Source organism: Crocuta crocuta, unplaced genomic scaffold (assembly GCF_008692635.1).
Source record: "Crocuta crocuta isolate KB4526 unplaced genomic scaffold, BGI_CrCroc_1.0 scaffold64, whole genome shotgun sequence".
In the NCBI taxonomy this organism is placed as follows: domain Eukaryota; kingdom Metazoa; phylum Chordata; class Mammalia; order Carnivora; family Hyaenidae; genus Crocuta; species Crocuta crocuta.
Window position 1 is genome coordinate 4,675,163 of NW_027530640.1, and position 24,330 is coordinate 4,699,492.

The 24,330-nt window shown below is 36.3% G+C and overlaps 1 protein-coding gene across 5 annotated transcripts in view; it reads right to left on the reverse strand.

The window, feature by feature from the left end:
• RAPGEF6 (Rap guanine nucleotide exchange factor 6) overlaps positions 1–24,330 on the reverse strand; it is a 201,739-nt gene that overhangs the window by 46,641 nt on the left and 130,768 nt on the right. For all 5 annotated transcript variants that reach the window (XM_077768585.1, XM_077768584.1, XM_077768583.1 and 2 more), the window contains 4 exons: positions 24,076–24,279; positions 21,273–21,381; positions 12,401–12,641; positions 5,299–5,456 (listed from right to left, as the gene is read on the reverse strand). In XM_077768585.1, coding sequence (XP_077624711.1) covers positions 5,299–5,456; positions 12,401–12,641; positions 21,273–21,381; positions 24,076–24,279 — 712 coding nt within the window. The remainder of the gene's footprint in view (positions 1–5,298; positions 5,457–12,400; positions 12,642–21,272; positions 21,382–24,075; positions 24,280–24,330) is intronic.

The window sequence follows — 24,330 nt, forward strand, 5'->3', positions numbered from 1 at the left end:
TTTAGAGTTGTTACAGATTTACAACATCCATATTCTTTACCAACATGTTTGCTGTCAGTGGGACATGATACATGCCAAACCTAGTACTTAACACATAGCAGATACTCCAATGTTAAACGATCATATGAATGGTAGACATGAGGTTAGAATAAAGTAGAATCAAGAAAAATCATGCAATTATTTCAAATTTTAGGCATAAAGCTAGAATACACATACAAATATAACTCCATTAGAAGAAAACAGAAATTTAAAAAGACTCAGGGTGGACAACAGGATTTATTAGTCTTAGAATATTTAGTTCATTTTTAAAAAAATCTTCCATAATAGGTAAATGAATTCAAGAAAAGTAATCTCCAATATCTGGCCTTTGAACCCAAAGGCAAAATTTCTAGAATGCTAATTATAGTCTTGCTGCAGAAAATAAAAAAAAAAATAAGATACCTGAGGGAAGCATGTGTTGACCCTGATGTTACAGTAAAAATCTAAGAGCTTTTTAGGTAAGATGATGATAAAATAAAAACAAAAGGCTGGCTCTTGATTCTACTTTATTTTTTTAATGTTTGTTTGTTTATTTTTGACAGGGGGAGGAGAAGGGAGAATGTGCGTACAGGGGAGTGGGAGGGGGACTCATGAACTGCAAGATCAAGACCTGAGCTGAAGTTGGAACCTTAAACCGGTTGAGCCACCCAGATGTCCCATCCTGATTCTACTTTAAGATGCTAATGGCTGAATAAATACTTAGGGGGTGCCTGTTATGTGTCAACAGTGATGAAGATACAGTAATAAATGAGATGGGACAAAGTTTCTGCTCATACTCGAGAGAGTAAGTGGTAGGTCATGGAAAGACAATCTATATAGTGAAGAGTTTCACTAAGAAAACACAAAGTGGTTGTATACTGGCACAGATCAAGAAATGGCACTTTTGCTGATGCACAGAGGCACATGTACCCCAATGTTCATAGTAGCACTTTCAACAACAGCCAAATCATGGAAAGAGCCTAAATGTCTATCAACTGACAAACGGATCAAGAAGATGTGGTTTATCTATACAATGGAATACTACATGGCAATGAGAAAGAGTGAAATCTGGCCATTTGTAGCAATGTGGGTAGAACTCTAGGGTGTTATGCTAAGTGAAATAAGTCAGGCAGAGAAAGACAGATACTGTATGTTTTCAGTCATATGTGGAACAGGAGAAACTTTACAGAGGACCATGGGGGACGGGAAGTGGGGGAAAAACATAGTTAAGGAGAGGGAGGGAGGCAAACCATGAAAGACTCTTAAATACTGAGAACAAACTGAGGGTGATGGGGGTGGGGGAGAGGGAGAAAAGGGTGGTGGGCATGGAGGAGGGCACTTGTTGGGATGAGCACTGGGTGTTATATGGAAACCAACTTGACAATGAGCTATAAAAGAAAAAGAAAAGAAAGAAATGGCACTTTTTTTCTATACAGGGCAAGACAGTAAATATTTAAAATTTTACTGGACAAGAGACAAAATAGATGATTTTTTAAAGGTGTATATATATATAACAAGAGAAAACAAATCTCCACAAAACTTTTGACAAAAATTTGAAATGTAATAATAATGCAAACATAAAATGTAGAGATATATAAACAGAGATTTAGTCAACACTGTAAACGCCCACCAAAAGGAGAGACTGGTTAAATGAAATGCCAACAACTGTTTAAAAAAACTGTGGTAGAACAACACAGTCTAAAGCAGAAAAGTATTCAAAGTATATTGCCAGGTGAGATGGGTAAGTAGAAGAAAAGTGCAGCATACTGTTTGGGGTGCAGAGAATGTGAATATATTTTATGTGCACTGAAATTTCTGAGAAAGATATATGAATAAATGAACAATCGTTAATTCTGGGGAGTGGAGACTTTTAGTCTTTCCTTTCTCTGCATTTGATTTTTTGAAATTTTTATGTTCCTTTAAAATAAAAAATTAGTTAAAATAACTCAGACTTGTAAGGCTGACTCTGAAAGTTTACTAAGTATTATCAGAAATCAAATAAAAGGTTTGTACTATTAAGTGAAAAAGAGGTAAGCAAAAGTTCCAAATGCAGACTTGGGGGGAAAAAAATCCTGTTTCACAATCCTTTGACCACACTCTGAATGCTTTTAGGCCTCATCTAACATTAGGTCAAAAATTCCCCCCAAAAGTTTACAAGTTATAGAGCAGCATGTCTACTGATTCTACAACCATAAAAATATATGTATTCAAAGAAAATGATGAATAGAATACACACCAGTTAACACTGGCAAATTTAACAGTGGGTAGAAAAGTTGTGGTTCCTATTTTACTCAATTCTGTATAATGGGAATTTTTAAAAATAATGACACCACAGAGAAACATAAGTAATGGAATACCACAGTTGTCAAAATACTTACAGTAAAAACCAACAGCTGTAGGCAGCAAAAACAAAGCAAAATCACAAAACAGTCAGCAATCAAACGTAAACTATTAACAGATCTGCAGCTTTCACCCGACTTGCTAACAACAACTTTAAACAAGCAGCACAAACATACTGAGATCAACAGTAAGTTCGTCAAACTTGGCTGATGTCACACATGTACAACACACACACACACAGATGATGTACACAGCTAACCTAAAATTCAGTACTGTCACATATAACTTAAGGAAGTGAATTTGGAAATTAATTGCTAAGGAGTATTTTATTCAACATAAATATAAATAGCACCATAAAAGTGCTTTCATAAAGTTGTACATGTTGGGGTATAAAAATATAACTTGTAAGTTAAACACCCATCTTATATGTGTGTGTGGGTGTTTTTTTTTTTTTTTTGTAATTAAAATACTTTTTTGAGAGAGTGGTGGAGGGGCAGAGGGAGACAGAGAATCCCAAGCAGGCTCTGCAAGGTCAGTGAGGAGCCCTCTGTGGGGCTGGATTACATGACAGTGAGACCATGACCTGAAATGAAATCAAGAATCAGATGCTTAACTGAGCCACCGAGGCGCCCCATGTGTGTTCATTTATATTGCCAGTATGGACACAGGCTGCAGACTGAGCTTTGCAGATGGACCTTCTCTCAAGAGATTTTATAAAAGCATCTTTGGCTATTCCAACATGTTTTCAATGAGTGAACTATGCAGTCAAACTGTGTAGTACCTTCTCTTCAAATTTCAGTGCAATGGGGGCGGAGGGGGAAGGGGGGGCTTAGAGTTCCTAAATGTTAGTAACTTCAATCTTTCTTTTGGTTCCCCCGGCTAACTCTCCAGCTGACTGCTCTCTTAGTCCTCTCCCTACAACCATCCCTATGTCCTCACCTCCACCTCTAAATACGCCAACGACAAAAACACGGCCATAAAAATCAGTTAATTTAAAAATCATCAGTCCCTAAATACTCATCTTATAAAAGTATACATACATAGCTTGTGTTTTGGTAGTGTAAAAATATTTTGTGAATGTAGTTTAAGTGAGAGGCACTGCTGTGGGACACACACAGACGTGAAAATAAATTCCCAAGCTCCTATTTGAAAACAATATAAGAAAAGACAATGAAAATGCGCTCAAGATTTCTGGCAAAGGAGGGATGGTTTTCCCAGAGAAGGTAATATTTGAGGTCAGCATCCTGGAAGAAGAGAAAGTTCACTGGGTATGCAGGGAAAGAACACACAGGTGGCTGGCACACCATATGGCAAATAAATTACAGTTGTGAAGGTACATGTCACATTCAGGAAAGAGAGACGAGGGGAGAGTGGGGAGACTGGCCTGACAGAAGGCTAGAAAGGGAGTTTACAACCATGCTGTGAAAAGTGGACACTGACAGTTACTACGTTATTGTTCCAAGGTTACAAATCCACTCTGCCTTGTTATGATGGGGCTGAGACTCTGCAAACCACATTCTTCTTTGCCACCTGGCCCCTTCTTAGGTTATGCCAAAAAGGGGCACCAAGAGCAACTGTAAGGTTAGAGATAGAAAAGACTTGCTGCTTAATGTTTTTTCTTGTGGGACTGTTCTTCCTGTACCACCCCAGCAACACGTCTTCACCCTGTGGTGGCATTTCTTTCATGTACCAGAAGATGAATCCACTTTGCAGTTTTCCTGCCTCTGTGATACCTTAGTGCTTGCTTCTTTACCATTTTAGGTAAATAGTTAATGTTATGCCTTGGCAACAATTCCTTATATTAAATATCTGCAGTGGTTTCTATCTTGTGACTGAACTAATCCAGAAATCACTAGAAATTCTTAAGCAAAATAACGACTCCTTAAAAATCTTTGTTCTATAAAGAACACTGGTAGACACATAGAGAAGAAGACGTGTCAAAGATAGATTACTGGGTTTAGTACTCTCTAATAGTTAAGACGCAACTGAAATTTTTAAAAAACCCAAAAAAACAATGTACAGAATGAATTTCACTAAAATGTGGTACGTTATGTCGAGTTCTTACTCAAGTTGCTATAATAAAACATGAATTTTACTACTACACTTGTTATATTCCCTCCTTTCTAATAATGAGATTCATGTAATCAAGTTTCCTCCCTTTTTTATACTAGCTGTTAGGAACTTCAGCATTAAAACTGAAGATGAATCACAACTACATCAATCTTTGTAGAGCTATTTTTTCTCTCTCCTTCTCCTTGGACCTAATTATAGGCGGTTTTAACTGTATGTGTCTTTTACTGAAAGCCATTCCGAATCCTTTCAAGTGATGAATATATAAGTAATTCTTCCAGTTTTTCTTCCCTGTAATGAAATTTTACATTATATCGTTAAATAAAAATTTTTGTCTTTGAGCATGAACAGATGCATAAAAATAAACTCGATGTCTCAAATGATGTTTAAACCCAAAATTTAAATACTAATGAAAACATAGTGCAGTATTTTTAATTAATAATACAAGACAATAAAACCGCTTTAGCTTCAGGTGCTGTGTCAAAAAGTTTCTAGAAAATAACTAACACATTTCACTATACCACAGAGGAAGACAAAGAGAAGATAAGTGAAATAATCTCTCTTATCCTTTTCCACACCATGGATAACTTATTTCTTGGCTGAAAAGCAGCAATCCCTGCTTTCTTTCCACTGTTCTGATAAGGGTTACTGAGTGTAATCTTTCCTATGTACTATTTTATACGGGAGCAGTACCATTTGAACTTATACAAAAAGACAAAATGAATGTTCCGTTAGGAGTTTTGCAGTGAGTCATAACCTTGAGATAAGAGAAGAGGGAGGCAAGCCAATCTATTTAATACACAAGCCTCAACCACCTAATTTGTCACTTTGGAATCAATATGGCTATATAAAATCACAAACAAAAATTACCTGAAGGATTAGAAAAATCCAACATGCTGGTGGTAGGCTGCAGGAGATCAGGGCTGCTGGAGGAGAGTGTTCCAGGAATAGGCATTATAGCCAGACTGTGCCGGCAGTGTCTTGTTCCCACAATGCTGTCATCTTGTGACTGGCTCAGGCCTCCATCACTTCAAAAGAATGTCATATATTACTTTAATGTAACTGAGAATTCTTAATGGCAAACGTTTCTGTTGTCTGTACACTAAGGCATAATGGAACCAATTCAGAGTGGTGATTTAAAAAGTTATATATTATAGCAAGTAAAAAATAGGACAACTATAATATGAATATACTCAAAATTTATTTATATTAAAATTTTAACTTATAAGTAAGTTAAATCTAAGTAATTCTACTATATCATAAAGATGTACTTCATGGTACATCATAAAGCTCAACAGTCATATTGAGTTTCTGCTCATTTTGGTAAAGAAATTAACTCTGGGTGTGTAGAGAGCCTTTAAGTTTGGCCACTTTCGGTGGACGCTAATTAATGTATGTATCCAACAAGGCACAATCACACCACACTCACAGCATAGTGGATGGTAACCTTTTAGGTATAGGGTACAGTGGGTCTGAACCAAACCAAAAATGGCAGGTTGCATAAAACAAAGGGACCAGGTCCAAGTAACAAAATAAGAGAGATCTTTAAACATATGAACAACCTGAGAAGTGCCCAAACCAGTAACAAGTGGGAAAAGATAATAGGAAAATAGCACACAGAACAGTAAACAATGGACATCTGTGACAAGGAGAAAAAAGAAAGAAGAGGACCAGAAATCCATATAAAGGAAAAAGAATTTTATAGTCTCTGAACTTTATTCGAGGACACATTATTATTATTATTTCTTGGGTGATAGCTCTAGTCTAATTATTTGGCTATTCCCTAGAGGAGAACATCAAAACCACAGAAGAAAGCAAGTCATCTCGAGTTAATTTCCTTTAAAGTTTTCAAAAATCAATCAAATGGCCATCTGTAAGCAAATAAACACTCTTCCTTTAAAATACTTTAAAAATGGGGCGCCTGGGTGGCTTAGTCAGTTAAGCGTCCGACTTTCGCTTAGACTTTAAAAGTGTTACACAGGTAACCAAATCAACTGAAGAGAAAAAAATTGGAAGAAACATAACTCTGTTACTTAAGTTTTAGATACCCCCAAAAGTTCTATAGAACAAAGGATAAATGAAACAGTCCTAAATAAAGGACAGCAGTGAGAAAGATTTTCATTAGCATCAATGACCAAAACAACATTTGTTTCTAAGGATTAAACCAATTCTTTAGGTTAACATTAATTCTTACCTACATTTTATTCAACGTAGTATTCTACCTAGTACCTGTTACACACACAGAAGTATCATAGAATACTTACCTAGTATGATGGAATGCATTAAATGACTGGTATGGTATACATCCAGGATGTTAGGAGTCAAACAGAGGACTTAGGCAAATAAGGCAACTATGCAATATGAAGTATGGAGGACAGTTAAATAAACAGCTAAAGGACTGCTGCTAATAGCCAGACAAGGAAGAGAGACTAGGACAAGCCAGACTGCGGAGGAGTTAGGGAAAAGGGAAAAGCACGTAGACATGGAAGAGAGCAAAAGTAAGTGTTTTAAGAGCCAGCTATGTGTAACGTGGATAATTAGCTACATGACCTCAGGGAAATCTCTTTCTCTTTCTGAACCTGGGTTTCCTCATCTAAAAATGTGGCTAATATTATCTCTCCCCCGGGACTACTGTGAAGATTAAATCAGGTAATGTACGTAAACATTTTGGCTCAGAAGAAAAAACAATTCTGATTTTTAAGAAGACAGTGAATTATTTTACTAAAATTAAAATAGAACAGTACAAACCTAGAAAGGATTTTGAGCAATTCATATTGAAAAACAGAAAAGGCACAGTGGATATAACAGGAACCACAGAAACAGGAAATGCTTACTTGGGGAGAGAAGGCTGTCTCACCTGACAGAAGAAATAAGGCTAAGAAAATATATTATCTGATAAAGAAAAATTTGTGCTTATGCTAAATTGGTTCCTTATACTTTGGTGTGTATGCTGTGTATTACTAAAGATCAGAGCTAAATATTTCAAGGTTAGGGATGAGAACAAAAGGAAGGGGGCTTTCACAAAAATTTGTATTTATAGCTTTGTAAGTAATCTGCAAAAATTTAAATTTATGGAAAATAAGTTCATCTTAAAAATTTAGCAGGCTTTCTAATTTAATTGACTTTTAAAGCAAAACTGCCAATTTTTGGACACAGAGGGCCAAGTAATTAAATCCAAAGAAGCAAACGGTTGTTAGCTGGTTCTATTAATAATCACAGTAGAATCAACTTTAACCAAGTTAAAAAGTTATAATGTTCTATTAAAGGGACCTGATTGCCTTAAGTTGCACTAAGATGGAATTCACTATAGGTCTAAGAAAAGTGCACGAAACACTTAAAGTCCTCACCTCTTTTGCTGATGTTATTTAATATTACCTCTGCTGTTTAATAATCAAAGACAGGACACTGTACAGATATAATAACATAAAGCTGGTTACAAATTCATGGTAATTAAGGTGTGAGCATGTATAAATGAAAACTATACTAATGTTATGTACAACCCATGCTATGGCATGAATGAAACAATATCTAATTGGCAAAATATCCATGCTTGTTTGGAAGCTGAATTGATAAAGCCCGTTTGCAAATATAGTAATTATGTCATTTCTTACCAAAACAGTCTCCTGAGAAGATGATGCAGTAACAGAAACAAGATAGTTTTGAAAAATTCCTCAATAATTCCCCAACACTAACTTTACTTAAAATAAAAGTATATTTTAGTTTCACATTATGAAACTAAGAAGGCTACGTAAACATCTGTATGCTAATAAAATACCAATTATTAAAAGCAAACAAAATATGCTGACCAAAAAAAGATAAGAAAAAATAACTTCCAATTAGCAAACAAAACAGTCTACTTCTGGGACTGTTACAAAGAATAATAGTCACCTGTTACTTAAGCAATTTGTGATTTAAAAACAAAATAGAAGCTGAATGATTAAAAAAAAAAAAGGATATCAGATTTCCTAAACTGTTCAATATTTTCAAGTCAATAAAATTCCACTGCTTTTTTTCACTAATGTTATTGAAAATTAGTAACTATTTTTCTACTTCTAATATTCAGAAGAATTCTTTCATTTTAAAATTATGCCATGGTTAGGGATTTGGGGGTTATCTATTCTTATCTCAACTATTTGTTCCTTATTTTAATATTCCCTGCTTGTCTCACAAATGCAGACACTCTTTCTTTCTTACAGTATTTCTAGGCAATTCTTAGAGAATTGAGTGCTACAAAGGCAGAGACCAACTGCCCTTCCGACAAATAGAAGGTGTTTAGAACTGTGGAATTAAATTCATTAAAATTACTTTTCTCACTTAAAAAATATCAAGGTAGAAAATTTAGAAAAAAACAAGTGAACAAGCAAGGAAGAAAAAAAATTACCTATAAAACCACACCCAAGACAAAACCACAATCAATAGTTTTCCTTTTCATTATTTTTATCGTATACCGCACAACCTAATTAACCAATCCCCAGTAGCGGGACTTCTAGGGTATTTCCATTTTTGTTTCATTACAGGTAATACTAAGAATATCTGTATATAAACCTTCATCTCTTATTATTATTAAAAACAGAATTGTTGGATCAAAGGTATGAACACTTTCAAAACTCTTAATAAAAATGCCTAGGGACACCTGGGTGGCTCAGTCAGTTAAGCCTCCAACTCTTGATTTTGGCTCAGGTCATGATCACACAGTTCATAGAATAAGCCCCAGGTTGGGCTCCAAGCTGACATCCGGGAGCCTTCTTGGGATTCTCTCTCTCAGGGCCCTTCCCCCGTGTGCACACACTCTTTCTCTCTCAAAATAAATAATATTTTAAATGCTTTTGTTTATTATGTATTTAATCTTTATTTTATTATTTAATTTTATTTAAATACTTAATAGAAAGTTTGTGTTATTTCACATGTTCTTTTTTAATGGTTATTTATTTTTGAGAGAAAGAGAGAGAGAGAGAGAGGAGAGAGGCAGGGAGAGAAAGAGGGAGAAGATCTCAAGCAGGCTCCACACTGTCAGCACAGAGCCCAATGCAAGGCTCCAACTCAAGAACCATGAGATCATGACCTGAGTAGAAATGAAGAGTCAGACATTCAAGTGACTGAGCCACCCATGTACCCGTCCTTTGATATTTCTACAGCAGTCTGGGCTTATTATCTATCTTATCAATTCGGGCCCTGACTATTCTCTTCTCAATCTGTGATAAAACAAATGATACCCTATTTTAAAATAAATTGTGTGTCCTTGATTATTATGGATGTAGAAGATGTGATTCAGGTTCTCTATTTTTCTATTTTTCACTGAAGTTTCAGTGATTTTTTTTTTTGTCTACTAAAAGTCACCTGAATTCATTTGTAATGATTAAGTGCCAAGAAATAGGACACACATTCATTCTCAAAACTGCTAAGTGACTAGTCTAACAAATCAGTCCTCTGCAAAAAAAACAAAAACAAAAAGACTCCAATAGAAAACCTTTATGATTTCTACTAAAATAACCTACTTTTTATTGGCATTTATATGGATGAAATCATTGGCATTTTACTTCACTGAAAGTGTTTGGAAAAGAGAGCCAGTTTAATATTAACTCCTGAAGTGCAGTATTACTAATGCTTGCATTCACAGCGAACAGCCTCCTAGTGGCACAAGAGATTCAACAAAACTTCTTAACTACTAAAAGAAAAAAAATTCATTTTTTGAGTTAATTACTTCTACAAGCTCTTTCATACAAGGGGTATCAATATAAAGGGGTACCAATAAAAGGAAGACTTGAAAACAGTCAAATGATTGCTCTCGGCCACCTTCATTTCCATGCCTACTATAATGAAAGATAGAATCCAAGAGGATAAACCAATGCCCACTCCCTGGAGGAAATACTAAGGAGATGAGAGACTGACTGAGCTGCCTGAAAGTTGAACAAAGCTACTTGGAATCTGGCACTAACAAGCTAAAGTCTATTACAAACACTGTTGTATGGTTCTAGATGATACATGTCACAATTATGCTCCTATTTAAAATGAAAATCAGTTAAAATACATGTATTCTAGATCAAATCCACTAGGGTTTCTAGAAATGGAACTCAGGGTAATAATTCCTGAGGATTCCCTTTGTGAACTACTTTCTTTGTGGACCTCCATTCATTTCCCTTTTCCTCAGGGCTGTCATGCATACTTCTGGTCATCCAAAGCTGTCTCCCATCTTTACTGTGTAAGCTAGTCCCTCTCATACTCTCTTCACCTCTCATTTAGGAGAATCAGACAATAGTGCATTTGCTGTGCTGCTGTCATATGACAGTATGCTCAATATTACAAGAATTTTGCTATTTTAAAGTTAGGATTTTTATAGTCTATCTGCCTCAAGAAGAGCAGTCATTATGAAAGAAATGGGTGACATTAAGAAAGAGTTCAAGATGTTTTAATTCTCTGTAAGCCCCAAATTAAGAAGAACAAATGTGTTATCTGATTGGAAATAAGAACTCAAGAAGAAAAGCATGTTGGGATCAGGCAATCTCTGAGATCTTGAATGCTATAGAAGTTGAGAGTTGACATTTACCTACTTCCAAGATGCCCCCTAACTAGTGTCCTTGTTATTACGATGACAATGTGCTATTACTGTCAACCCCAACACACCAAATACAACTAATAGAGTTTCTATGGCTTCCTAGTATGACATGAAGTCCACCTCTTTAGCATAATATTCAAAGTCTTTCATAATGTAGCACTTCCCTGTCTCTCCTGCTTCATCTCTAAACATACACACACAGTCTGTCTAACCTACCAAGCTTGCTCCTGTCTTTGTACACATCAAAACATTTATCACCCTGTAATGCACCATTTGTTTGCTTTCCCTTTTTAGATTAGCAGTCTTAGAGTACAAGAAGCCTGCTCTATTAATCTTTCTACATTTCTATCTTTGGACACTGTTTGTGCCTTGTATATAAGCATGGGGAGAACCAAGGTTCCTGATATGAATTCCTTAGAGGTAGCAACTACCTCTTTTCAGCTCTATAAACCACAGAGCATAGTGCTGGGAACTATAAGGAACTAAAATATTTTGAGTATGTTTTGCTTAAATGTTTCCTTCCTTCCTTTTTTATTTCTTTCTTCTCTTTCTTTCACTTGTTAATTCATTGTGTTAACTTATTCAACAAATAGTGAGTGCCTGTGTGCTAGGTACAGAGTTGGATTAAAATTTTGGGGATTGTTTTAGCAAGTAGATAATTTAAAATATAGATATAATACGTACAAGACTCATTCCTAGTCATGACAATTCAGTGCACTGATTTAATAAGTACTTTACAGACCTCAAATTATACTTAAAATCACCAAGTTTCATTCAGTTTTACTGACATCTCATTTTGAAAACAGAAAAAGATTTGATTGAAAAGGTCAGCTTTAGAATTCAGGAAGGAATAAACAGTGCAATAAAAGAAAGATGGTTTAGAAGACAAAAAAAAAATAGCATCAATGTATGTATCCTCAAGTTTTAAGATGTCCAAATTTGGGGGTGCCTGGGTGGCTTAGTCAGTTGAGCATCCAACTCTTGGTTCTGGCTCTGGTCATGATCTCACAGTTTAGGGAGTTCAAGCTCTGCTGCCAGTACAGAGCCTGCTTCTCTCCCTCCCTCTCTGACCCTCCCCCACTCAGACTGTTCCCACCTCTCAAAATAAATAAACTTAAAAAAAGCTGTCCAAAGGACTGAAATTAGATAAAAAATACACAAGAAAAGACTTTGTAAAATCAAATGGTCAGCCTTTCCTACAATTCAAAACAAATCTACTAGGAGAATATGTATTCCAATAGTGGTAACTTCATGGAAATGATGGAAAGACACTGAGATTTTCTTACTTATGGATTACTTGAAGATTTTACAATGCGTTAGCTATATAAAAAACAAACTGACTTTAAATTCCCTTCCCCCAAATAAAAACTTTATAGTCACCAGGAAAATGTCTACATGACTGAGATGATCATTACCTACCTGAACAGTTTTGGAGGTAGGATACTAAACCGTGTTTTATCCAAAATTTTCCTGATTTTATTTCTTCCACCAGAAACAGTATTTGCTTTTATTTTCTTATTTCCCTTCTCCTGTGATGTCTGTTCAATATCTCCTGGTACATCCTGGATTGAATGGCGATTACTTTTTTTTTCAGCAATTTTAGGAATATGAGGAACACCGTATTTTTCTTGTTCAGTCCTACTAAGTAACTCCTTGAACACTGTGGAAATAAATAAACTTGTCAACTGTTTTCTTCTCATTAGCAAATTTTTGCAAAAACAACAAATTTTAAAGATAAATACAGTCACCTTCTATTAGCTGGCCTTTCACAGTCTCATTCACTAAATATTATGAAATCTAAGCCATGCTTCATCAGCTTTACCAACTTTTCTCATCAGTTTTTGTTTTGTTTTGTTTTGTTTAAGATTTTAAGTAATCTCTACCTGCAGTGTGGGGCTCAAACTTACAACCCTGAGATCAAGAGTCACATGCTCTACCAATTAAGCCAGAATAAGAATATATTTCGTTTTAAGTAGGTTCCACACCCAACTTGGGGCTCAAACTCATGGCCGTGAGATCAAGAGTCACATGCTCTACCAAGTAAGCCAGTCAGGTGGCCCTGTCTTCAGTTTTTATAACTGCCTATACTTCTGATATAGCCCAGAAATGATAAAACATAGTCACTGGCAAAAGGAAAGGAACTGGGCAATCAGCATGCTTAAAAAGTTCAGTGCTTCCTATTTAGCAATATTTGCTATGTAATAATAATAAGCAACATAACTGCTATTCCTCTTAGATTTTATAAAAACAGATATTTAGATTCTATTATTTATGTTATTTCATATCATTAATATATATTATTTGATATGACCATAACTGTAGTCATGCTCAGTTTTGTAAAATTTAGCCATTAAAAAAAAGAAAAAACAGAAAAGAGTTTTGATGGACCAGTTTTTACCAGAAATAAACAGTACTAAATTTAATAATAAAGTGCAATTTTCTCAAGGTCACATTTATGTGATTTCTGTCACTGGGTAAAGTAGCTAACAAACATTCACTAAAGTGGTCTGAAGTAAACAACCAATCATTCTTAGGTAACTTCATGTCAACCGTAAGTCTGAGGAGTTATTTCATCCTTAAGAAGAGCACAAGATCACAGGAAGATTTGCCTATCTAGTGGTTTCTTTGCCTAGAGCAGATGTTTTACCTTGTGAGAAGGGCTATATCTCCTTGGGATCAGGTGAAAAAAAGACAAATCCGTATAAGCCTATGTATCTAGTAACTATTAGTGTCATCTTTTCCAATTAGGATAACCTACATTACTTATGCTTCATTAATTAATGTCATGAAAATATTTTTTGATTGTTTTAAATATGTGTTCTTAAATAAGACATATCAACTACCAGAGGGGGTTAAAACACTAAAAAGATAAATGCTAATGCAGAAGGTAAATTTCCTAAAAACTCGGTGTCTGGGACAGTCTGAATGAAAGAAAGATGAAGCTACATATTCTTGAATATGAAATGTCTTCAGAAGGTGCGGCTTTGAGTAGTGTTACTTGGTACCTTTATAAAAGAAAACAAAATTGTATAAATATACCCAGTGAAAAATAAGCAGAAGAGGGATGATCTTTTTTGTTGTTTTGGGGACAAATCAACAGTTTCCTTCAACATCAAAGGAGTTACAAATAAGATCCAACAGACAAAGACTTACAAGTTGATGCATTACAACACATAATAGCTTGGTATGCAGTTGTAAAAATGGATCATCTTGAAAGTTTCAACCAGGATGTTGTCATATCACCAAAGCATATTGAAAGTTTATGAAAAGCACATTTTCTGCCTTCAAAATACTAATCACCTTTTAAAGATATTTTGCTTGATTAAAATGCAGGAAGTTCCTTTGAGTTTCTTTACAAAATTTTATTTTGTTTTAAGCCATGTGGCAAAGGTGAAAATGCTCTTTTGAGTAAAACCGATAGGCATCCATGCAAAAAATATTTACTGACCTACGAATGTATGTCAGACACTATGCTATATGCTCACAGATACCCCCTATTGCAGAGCAGTAAGGGTATGATAAATAGTACAGAAAGATCATAACCAGAGGAATTAGAAAGCAGGAAAGGAAAAATCTTCCCTAATTAAGTTGCTGCAAGGTGACTCGATTTTAAGTAGGCAAAAGGAGGGGAGGGAGGAATGACCAGGTAGAGGGAATCTCAAGTTCCAAGTCCCTGTAGTAAAAGGAATCAGAAAGAAAAATTAAAATGTCTAGAGAATATGGCAGAGAAAGGGCCTAAAAATGCTACAGTGAAGTGTCTAAATTTTCTGTGAAGAGTAATGGGAAATCTTTAATAGGTGAGCAAATGTAATTTCAGTGCTATTAAGAAGCAATATTAAATATACGAATCAGAAATGAAGGTGCCCAAGAATCAAGAAAAGTAATATACTGGATTATATAAAGATTAAAAATTTCTCAATCTCTATATATACGTACATATGTATAAACACACACAACAAGCAAAGTCAAATGACAACCTGGGGACATATTTGCAACCCTTAAGACTAAGATACTAGGGGTGCATGGGTGGCTCGGTTGGTTAAGCGTCTGACTCTTGATTTTGGCTCAGGTCATGATCTCACAGTTTGTGAGACAGAGCCCCACATTGGGCTGTGCTAACAGTGCACAGCATGCTTGGGATTCTCTTCCCGTCTCTCTGCCCCTCTCCTGCTTGCACTCCCTCTCAAAAATTAAAAAAAAAAAAAGACTACAAGATAGTGTCCTTTCTTACAACACTTTCAAATAAATCAATAAAAAATGAGTACCTCAGTATAAAAATGGACAAATGAAGACTTTGTAAAAAGAAATGTTAACATGTAAAAAAGGTGCTCAACCTCCCTCATTATTAAATAATGCAGACCAATTAAAATATGTATCAACAAAATAAATGTATATCAACAAAAATAAATTTGATTATACCTGTTGCAGAGGCATTCTTATAGGCTGATAAAGTGAATGTAGACTGGGATAAAGTTTTGGAAAGTGAAACTGCAGTACTGTCAAAGTTAATTCCACTATGAGAAATTTATCTTACAGGTATATCTATATAAGCATAAAAGTACTAAGGATTTTTATTTCAACACCGTAAATAGCAAAAACTGAAAACAACCTAAAACACCCATCAATACATTAGTTCAATGATTATAATGATATTGCAAAGGATTTCTACGCAATAGTAATGACACAAGAAGTAAATTTGTATCAACTCCTGGGCAAAGATCCAGAATGCTATACACAGTATGGTTCTACTGCATACCTTTAATGTTTTAATTTTCAAAACATACACATAGAATACTTTTATAAAAACATTAAAATGCTAATTATAAATTATCCGAATGGTGAGATTTTCAAATGTTAGAAAGTTGTGAAAGCCAGGAAGAACAGATGAACTAAAATACCAGGGTAAGAAGACAGTAAACAGAGACGGCCAGATGTTTTCTTCTCTCAGCATGAAGTCTAAAAACATCAGGTGGGGATCAGGTAGAGAGACTACTAGAGGAAAGGATTTTTGATGGCTTCAAGTACTGGCATAAAAACTGGAAGACAAACCAGGCCCAAAGCAGTGCTGCCTTCCTCCATGGGACATAACTACTCCTAAGGCAATGCAGGAGGGCTGGGGATGGGTTGGAAATTTCTTAGGCTCATAGCTCTCATGAGACAAAGTCATAAAACAGGGAAGGATGTGCAACCAACACATAACATATTTCTCTGCTGGGATGGGAGGCTCAAGAGATAAGCGCAAAATCTCTGAAGGGACAAATTTCTATAAAAATTAACACAAAAAGCTACCAGACTCTGAATCAAGAGCTATGCCTTAGGGAGAAACTGGGAGTGAGGGTAGGAGGACAAAGCCGACAAAGCAAAGTATAAGTTCCCATAATCTCTCTCTGCGCTCAGAGACAAATTTCCATTACAGAAGGGCCTGCAACAAGCACATGACAAATCTCGCTCTCAGTTTGAAACTTGGATATAGTCTAAGTAATTTTGTAACTCAGCCTGACTCAGCTCAATTCCCCTTACCCTATATGCTTAAACAGAGGAAATGGCAAATCCTCTCTCTGAGAAAAAATTAATTTGCCTATTTGCTAAGGTTTCTTAATATACAAAGTACAGCATACAATAAAAAAATATTGTAAGACACCATGATAAAAAGGGGGGTCAGAGAACAAAAGAAAACACCCATTTTGGAATTAACACACAAGAGTTTTAAAATAATAATCATTATAGGGGCGCCTGGGTGGCTTAGTCGGTTAAGCGTCCGACTTTCGCTTAGGTCATGATCTCGCGGTTCGTGGGTTCGAGCCCTGCGTCGGGCTCTGTGCTGTCAGCTCAGAGCCTGGAGCCTGTTTCAGTCTGTGACTCCCTCTCTCTCTGACCCTCCCCTGCTCACGCTGTCTCTTTCTCTCTCTCTCCTAGAAATAAATTAAAAAAAAAAAATTAAAAAAAAATCATTATAAATATATTAAAGAAACTAGAGATAAAATGGATATATATATGGTGCAACTGAGAAGCGCACTTATAAGAGAGATTCAAACAGATATTCTAGAACTAAAAATTATCTAAAATTAAACTCACTGCTTGTGTACAAGGGCAGGCAGGATACATAAGTAAAGAGCAAAACTTTGCTTAAACCCAAGTCATTAAAAATTATCCAAACTGAGGAACAAAGAGGGGGAAAATGGCAAGAACACAACAATCTGTAAAAGATGCATGGGACTCAATCTTCTAACATGTAAGTAACTATCTGATCTCTCACACAGAAAGGAAACAGAATGGCAAAGGCAATGTCTCAACTGAAGACCCCGACAAAGTTTTGCTACCTTTGTTTAGCCTTTTGTGGGCTGTGGTACAGTTTTCAAAGCTTTGCAGTGCTCTCTCTACCCATCCGCTCTGCACTACCGCTCAGTCCACCTAGGACCCGAGCAGAGTTCCACTGACATGCCAGTTTTCCAAGTCTCTGGTGGGCTGGGTAGGATCACATCCATGCACACACACAGGATGGAGGTGAGCTCGGGATCTCATAAACAACTTTATGGGGCTGTCTTCTCGATCTCAATTATCAACCTACTACTTCCACAGTTCCTTAGGCTACTCTTTTCAGTCCTTGAGAAAGAATTTGCCCACTGTGGCTCTTTAGGGGCCAAGGAAGAACAGAGAGAGTGTAGGGGGAAAAAAATCCAATGAAGGAGCCACACCTCCACTAAAGAGCAAAGAAGGTTCCCCTCCCTCAGAATTCTGGCTTGTGCAGCCTTATGTTGCAGGCCACTGTACTGCTTGGAGGCTGAGGCCTGACAGAATAGAGAAAAAACAAGGAGATAAAAACTGTGGGGATTCCTTTTCCCACTCCTTAAACCAGACTTCTCCATATGAAGCTTTATCAGTACATACACATCCAGGTTTCAGCTTGTCCTGCGTCCAGTGCGGGGGTTATGGGAGTAAAAACAACAACAAAAAAACCCAGAAAACCTTAATTCACTCCTGGTAGTGGCACTTTGAATTTTCCAAGTTCTTAAATGATTCTGCCCAGGTTTTACTGTTGAGCTGAGTGGGTAACAAAGGGTAGCATGTGTTTACTCCATCTTACCTAGAAATGGGATCCTCAATTCGATTTTTATCTTCACAGATAGAAGATAGTTACCTTATGGACTGTGACTGATATTCAGGAGCTCCTCTGGTTCTGTTCCTATTGATTCTGGATTACACACTTTTAAGAGAGCCTCACAATCTTTGTTTGCTTAGCTCTGTATTTGAAAAATTATTTTTACAAATAATAGGTTACAGGGCATCTGGGTGGCTCAGCAGGTTAAGCGTCTAACTCTTGGTTTCAGCTCAGGTCATAGTATCACGTTTCATGGGTTTGAGCCCTATACTGGGCTCTGCAGTGACAGTGCAGAGACTCCTTGGGATTCATTCTCTCTCCTCTTCAAAATAAATAAATTTTTAAAAAACTTATTAAAAAAAAACAAGTAATAGGTTACTGCAAGAATCCTCAAAAGAAGATTTTTATGTTCTTTTTCCAGGCACCTGAGGTCCAGGCAAAAGAACCAAGGCCAAAACTTGAGATCCTTCTGAGTTGCTTAGAGTACAGCTGACATCCACTTCAGAGTAAGCCATTCAAGGTCCCAATCCTCAACAAAGGTTATTATGTTGAGGTGTTCTGGCGATGGTGGGTTCTAAACTAGAAACCTGTGATTTTACCCTGCAGTTCTTTCTCTCAGCTACATTCTATGGATTGAAAATGACCCTGGAAAAGAAAGACATCCTTTTGGGATACAGTTTTAGGAGGTGGGAAGGGACTCTGTGCTTCTAGCAGCTGCAGGATTCCAAACCTTTAGCCTTTCCCTAGGAGTCTACTGCCCAAAGAGGCTCTCTCTCAGGAGCTTCCCTATACTGGTGAATGTCTCAGAGCAGACACGGCTCCAGTTCACATCTTTTCAGTCCAATTCTCTCTCTGTTCTGTCTCAGGTAGTTCTTAGCTCTCTTTTTGGACTGTTACACTTGTTTGTAGCTACTTTTCATATTTAGTCTAACTTTTCCAGATGTCCTCAAATACTGGAAACAGACTGTTAAAACACGTTTAATTCACTTTGCTCAGATTTTAGGTGGCCCTTTGAATTGGAAGATTTGCATCCTTCTTTCACTCTGAGAGAGTCTCTGCTATTGTTGCATCAACACATTACTCTTTATATTTTCTTTTTTATTGTCGTTGCTATATTATAAGTCATTCTGAGTTACTTCTTTTTCAAGGACACTTTCTTTTTTTTAATATCCTATTCTTATTTTAGAGGATGACTTTTTAAATCTCTCTAAGCACAGTTCTAGAAATGTTTTTCATTTCTTTCTTAAATTTTCTGTAAGCTCAGTTATTAGGTTTTCCACCAGGCCCCCTCAACGATCCTAGTTCTCCTACACCTGGCTGCCAGTTTTAGGGGCACCTGGGTGGCTCAGTCAGGTTAGTGTCCCGACTTGGGCTCAGGTCATGATCTCACGGTTTGTGGGTTCAAGCCCCACATCGGGTTCTTTGCTGACAGCTCAGAGCCTGGAGCCTTCTTTGGATTATATGTCTCCCTCTCTCCGCCTCTACCCTGCTCATACTTTCTCTCTCTCAAAAACAAATAAATAAAGATTTAAAAAAATTTTTTTAAATAAAAACATCTGTGTTCTGGTCACCATTTTCCTGTTTGTACGTTATCTGACTGTGAGTTGCATACAGGATAACCTAACTGTTCAACTCTGTTTCACTGTAATGCCAGTTACCAACCACATCCATTCTAAAATGCTCCATTGCTAAAAATGTTTTATTAATATCACTTTGAGATACTCTTTGGTGGTGTTTTGCTTGGGGTAAAGTTGGCTGCCGAGGGTAAAGAAGGAGGTGTTGAGGACATGGGCCCTCTTTTGCAATACCACGTTAATGCCTACCCTCTACCACATCCAATCTGGAGTTCTATTGGGCAAATGTCTCTCATCATTCAAGGAGTCCTGAGGTGGTGGCTTCCCTGACTTTTGTACCCTTCAGATTTATTTTTTGTTTCCCACAGGCCATGTTATTAATCACCAAATAGTACTGTGTCTATATTTTTATACATAATGGTATTTGATACCAGGTAGTAATTATTACACACAGTCACAAAAACTTCAAGGTCTTTGATCCTGGTAAGATCCCTATGAAACACAGCTAGACAAACTCAAGCATGGAGAGACTAAATCACATGGTCTAAGTGACAAAACAAGCTCTGCCCTCTTTTCAAAATCAGAATCTCTTTGATTTAACCCAAAAGTTGACATTTCTAGATACCAGTCCAAACTCCAGGAAACCCCGAGAACTGTGAAGGCTCACTTACTTGACATGAAGCTAATATTAGGAAATTGCCAATGAAGTAATATATCATATTTAATAGGACATAACTCAGTAAAAAGGACTCAAGTGAAAAGAGGAAAAATACCCAAATGTTTCATTTTTCATTATGACTAAGTGCAGTATGAGGAGGAGTGAAAGTGAAAAAATAAAACATACTTCCTTCTCCAGAGACACAGTTTTTAAATTCAACTCCTAGTTTTCAAACTGCAAACCAAATGACCTAGAGGAATTTTCCCCCCTAAAGTGAGACTCTTAAAGTTTCTTTCATAATTTTCAAACTATGATGCTGTGTTTATTGTTGCCCTTCTCAGAATTTTACTGAATATCCTATAGTATCTAAAGAAACCCAGTTACAGTAAGTCTTCCTCANAGTGCAAGCACAAGCTTTAGTCTTTGCTTCAAACAGAAACATGATCCAAATACTCAGCAGACACAGTTTTCAACATTTTTACAAAGAAAGGCAGAGTACACTACTATTAAAAATCTGGCATTCACATTATTATTTGAGAAAGCTAGCTAAAACATTAGCAATAGTCTGAATTGCACATTAGCAGAGGGAATAAAAGCCCAATTATGATTTTTATGCTTCGTACAGGTCATTCTAAGTTTCACTGAGTATCTCCCAACAAAGTATAGTACAAAATACCTCTTCAACAGACATTGCATATGTCTAATCAAATGTATGTGTAGCTTTCTTTTAAAACTTATTTCTAAAATACCAAAATAATGCAAACAATGAAAAATGAAAATTCTAGAATACATAGTACCTACTATACATCAACACTAAAGGTCCTAAAGATGTTCAAAGAGCTCAAAAAGTAACATGTTTACATTTTATTATTTTCCTTTTCATCCATGACTTTTTTCATTATCAAAAATACAAACAAAAACAATAAACAATAAAACCTCAGTTTTTACAACAAAACTCACCAAAAATGTTGGTCTTCACAGTAAGTGCAAGATGAGTATTATTCCGTAAAATTTCAAGGGCCTTCGCAAATGTAATGTTCTCAAAGTTTTGTCCATTTACTTCCATTATCTTGAGAAAAATACAAATTAGACAGAAACAATTATTAGCTACTTCTGCAACCTTAAGTTTAATGCTGGAAAAAATGACACTTGAATAAGATGCACCCATATGTGAACAATGGTTATCTCTGCAAGGAGTGAAGTTGCCACTTAATTGTTTTCCTCTATATTCTATTTCCCCAATTTCTACTACAAACATTTTTTGGAAGTTCATTCCCTCTGAGGTCAAAGTAAGAAAAATGTTTTTAAAAACAGAGGACAGCTTATATATGAAGGATAAGTTTGAAAAAAATTATTTTTAATGTTTATTTATTTTTGAGAGAGAGAGAGACAGAGCACAAGCAGGGGAGGGGCAGAGAGACAGGGAGACACAGAATCTGAAGCAGGCTCCAGGCTCTGAGCTAACAGCACAGAGCCCAAAGCAGGGCTCGAACTCACGAATTGTGAGATCATAACCTGAGCCGAAGTCAGACACTTAACTAACTGAGCCACCCAGGTGCCTCTATATATGAAGGAAAAATTTAAATCATGATAGATAAAAATTAGTGTTTGTGTATGTATGTGCAAATTTTAATAAAATACTCTAATGCAAATTTATTACTTTAAAAGAGACAGAATTCTTTCAAAAGTGATGCTTTAAATACATCTACTATCATTTGCTGATGCTGAATCAAGTAGTCAGAGAGCAGCAAGTACAACTGCGATGGATTCTTCTACATGACATGCTAACCCTTCACGGAAGGCTTCCCAAACTTGGCTGCACCTCCAAACCGTATAGAAAGCTTATTTTAAAAATATTAATTCTAACAAGAAAAGATAGACAAACATAATGAGGAAAAAACCCAGAAAAGCAGCACAGAGGATGTCAGATATTGACACAATGATTCCAACACAGTAAAAAAAGACTTAGAAACAAAATATCATGAAAAGAAAAAGAAATCACAGATGTGATATGTGGAGATGAAAGAAGTCTTGAGTCTACTCACTGAAATGCCTCATCTAGTATCATGCAAAGATAATAAAGAGATCTATTTTTTTTTTTTTTTAACAGATCCCAAAGAAAATTTTGAATTCCAACAAGAGTGAACCAAGAATCTATAAGCATCACTGTGGAGTTGGGGGGGTAGAGGGGAACAAACACAGGAAGCTAGAAAAGAAAAAATAAAGGCTGGTTTGGACTTCTCTTGGGCCATACTAAGAAGATGTGATACTTTTCTATAACATCAAAGCTCTGAGGGATAAATAACTGTGAACAGAGAATTTTATACTCCACTAAACAAAAGCATTATCAAACATGCAAGGACACATAAAACTATACTATCTACTGGCCCTGTAAGAGACAAGAACTAGGAAGAGGTATGAGAAGTACTAAAAGACTCCAGTGAAATGAATCATAACAGTGGGGGCATGTGGCACAGATGAAATGGAGGTGATCAATGACATCAGTAAGAAAGGAAGGCATAAATGTCTACATGGTTATTCGTGATAAATTCCCAAAACTTAATGCCAATGTCAAAAGTATTCTCAAAAAATAATGTTAAAAATGACTTAATAATCTAGATCTAAAATCTCAGATAATTTTAACAATAATTGAGAAAACTGAAGAAGTAAAAAGCTGGTTAAGTTTCCTCTCAAGAACGAAATAATCTGATTTCACTGTTTTTTTCTTTTCCTGTAAAGAATGAGATGCTCAAATACGCTTAAAATACTAGAACATTAAATACACTGATTCTGGAATTCTAGCTACTAGATACTGTTAATAAATGGTGTGGTAAGGTTAGGCCCAGATATCTCTGTTTTAAAAAAAGTTCCCTTAGTGGAAGAAGGGGATCGTTACAATTTTAAATCAGCTTCTTAATCCTTGCACTCTTGATATCTGGGCTGGATAAGTCTCTGTTGTGAGGGTGCCCTGCTGTGGTGCTGGAGGCTGCTGACCAGCATCCTTGGCCTCTAGCCACTGTATGCTAGGAGTTAACTTGCTGGTCATGAGAATCAAAACTATCTCCAGACACACCTAATGTCTCCTGGGGGAGAAAACCACTACCACCTGAGAAGCACTGCTCTGCAATGCAGAACTTTTTACAATGCGAATGCATTCGTAATTTAAAAAGAAAAATACTAGTAAGGTTTAGTTAAAAGTCAAAGCCACGCTCTAAATGAATACATGAACAAACAAAATTTAAAAATGGAAAACATAACCTTCCCAAATGAATTAGCTAAATTTGAAAAATTACTCTCTGGTGTGCGTAAGAATCACCTAGAGAGCTCTGTTAAAAATACAGATTTCTGGACCTCATCCCAAGAGAGTGTCACTAGTACAATTAGTAGAAGTCAGGTAGGCTTAGGAATTGCATTTTTTAGTACCAAGGTTGTCAAGAATCACAATTTGGAATATACTGCTCTACAGGGGCCTAATGCCTATCTGGAGAGAATAAATCCCCACCATCTTCCTCCCAGTGTCTCCTTCTTTTTCTCAGTCCCTGTCCAGCTTCCTCTGCTTATGGATGTAGTTTTGTTGCCATATGAATGCTATTTGAGCTGAAAGCATTATTTATAGCACTCTTTGGCAACTTACATTTTAATGTTTAATTAAATTTCCGTAGACTGGTCATGCTTACCTGAAGAAGTATCACAGGAGAAAAAAAGTAGCAGACATTTCAGTTATAACGAAGCCTTTAATTCAAGCAGTTGGGTATTTATTTACCTGATCACCACGTTTCAGTCCCGCATCAGCAGCTTTGCTACAAGGTTCTACTCCTTCAACAAAAATACCAAATCCCTTCTCACTTCCTCCATTAAGGCTGAAATGCAGAGGGGACTCCCGGGAAGCCTTTTGCAGCACAACCTGCCTCCACTTGGCCTTTGCAGCACAGGCAATATTCAATAACCGGAGATGACCATTCATTTTCTAAAAAGCAAAAAAGGGTAGAATGTATATAGATCTATTCCTATAAGCTTT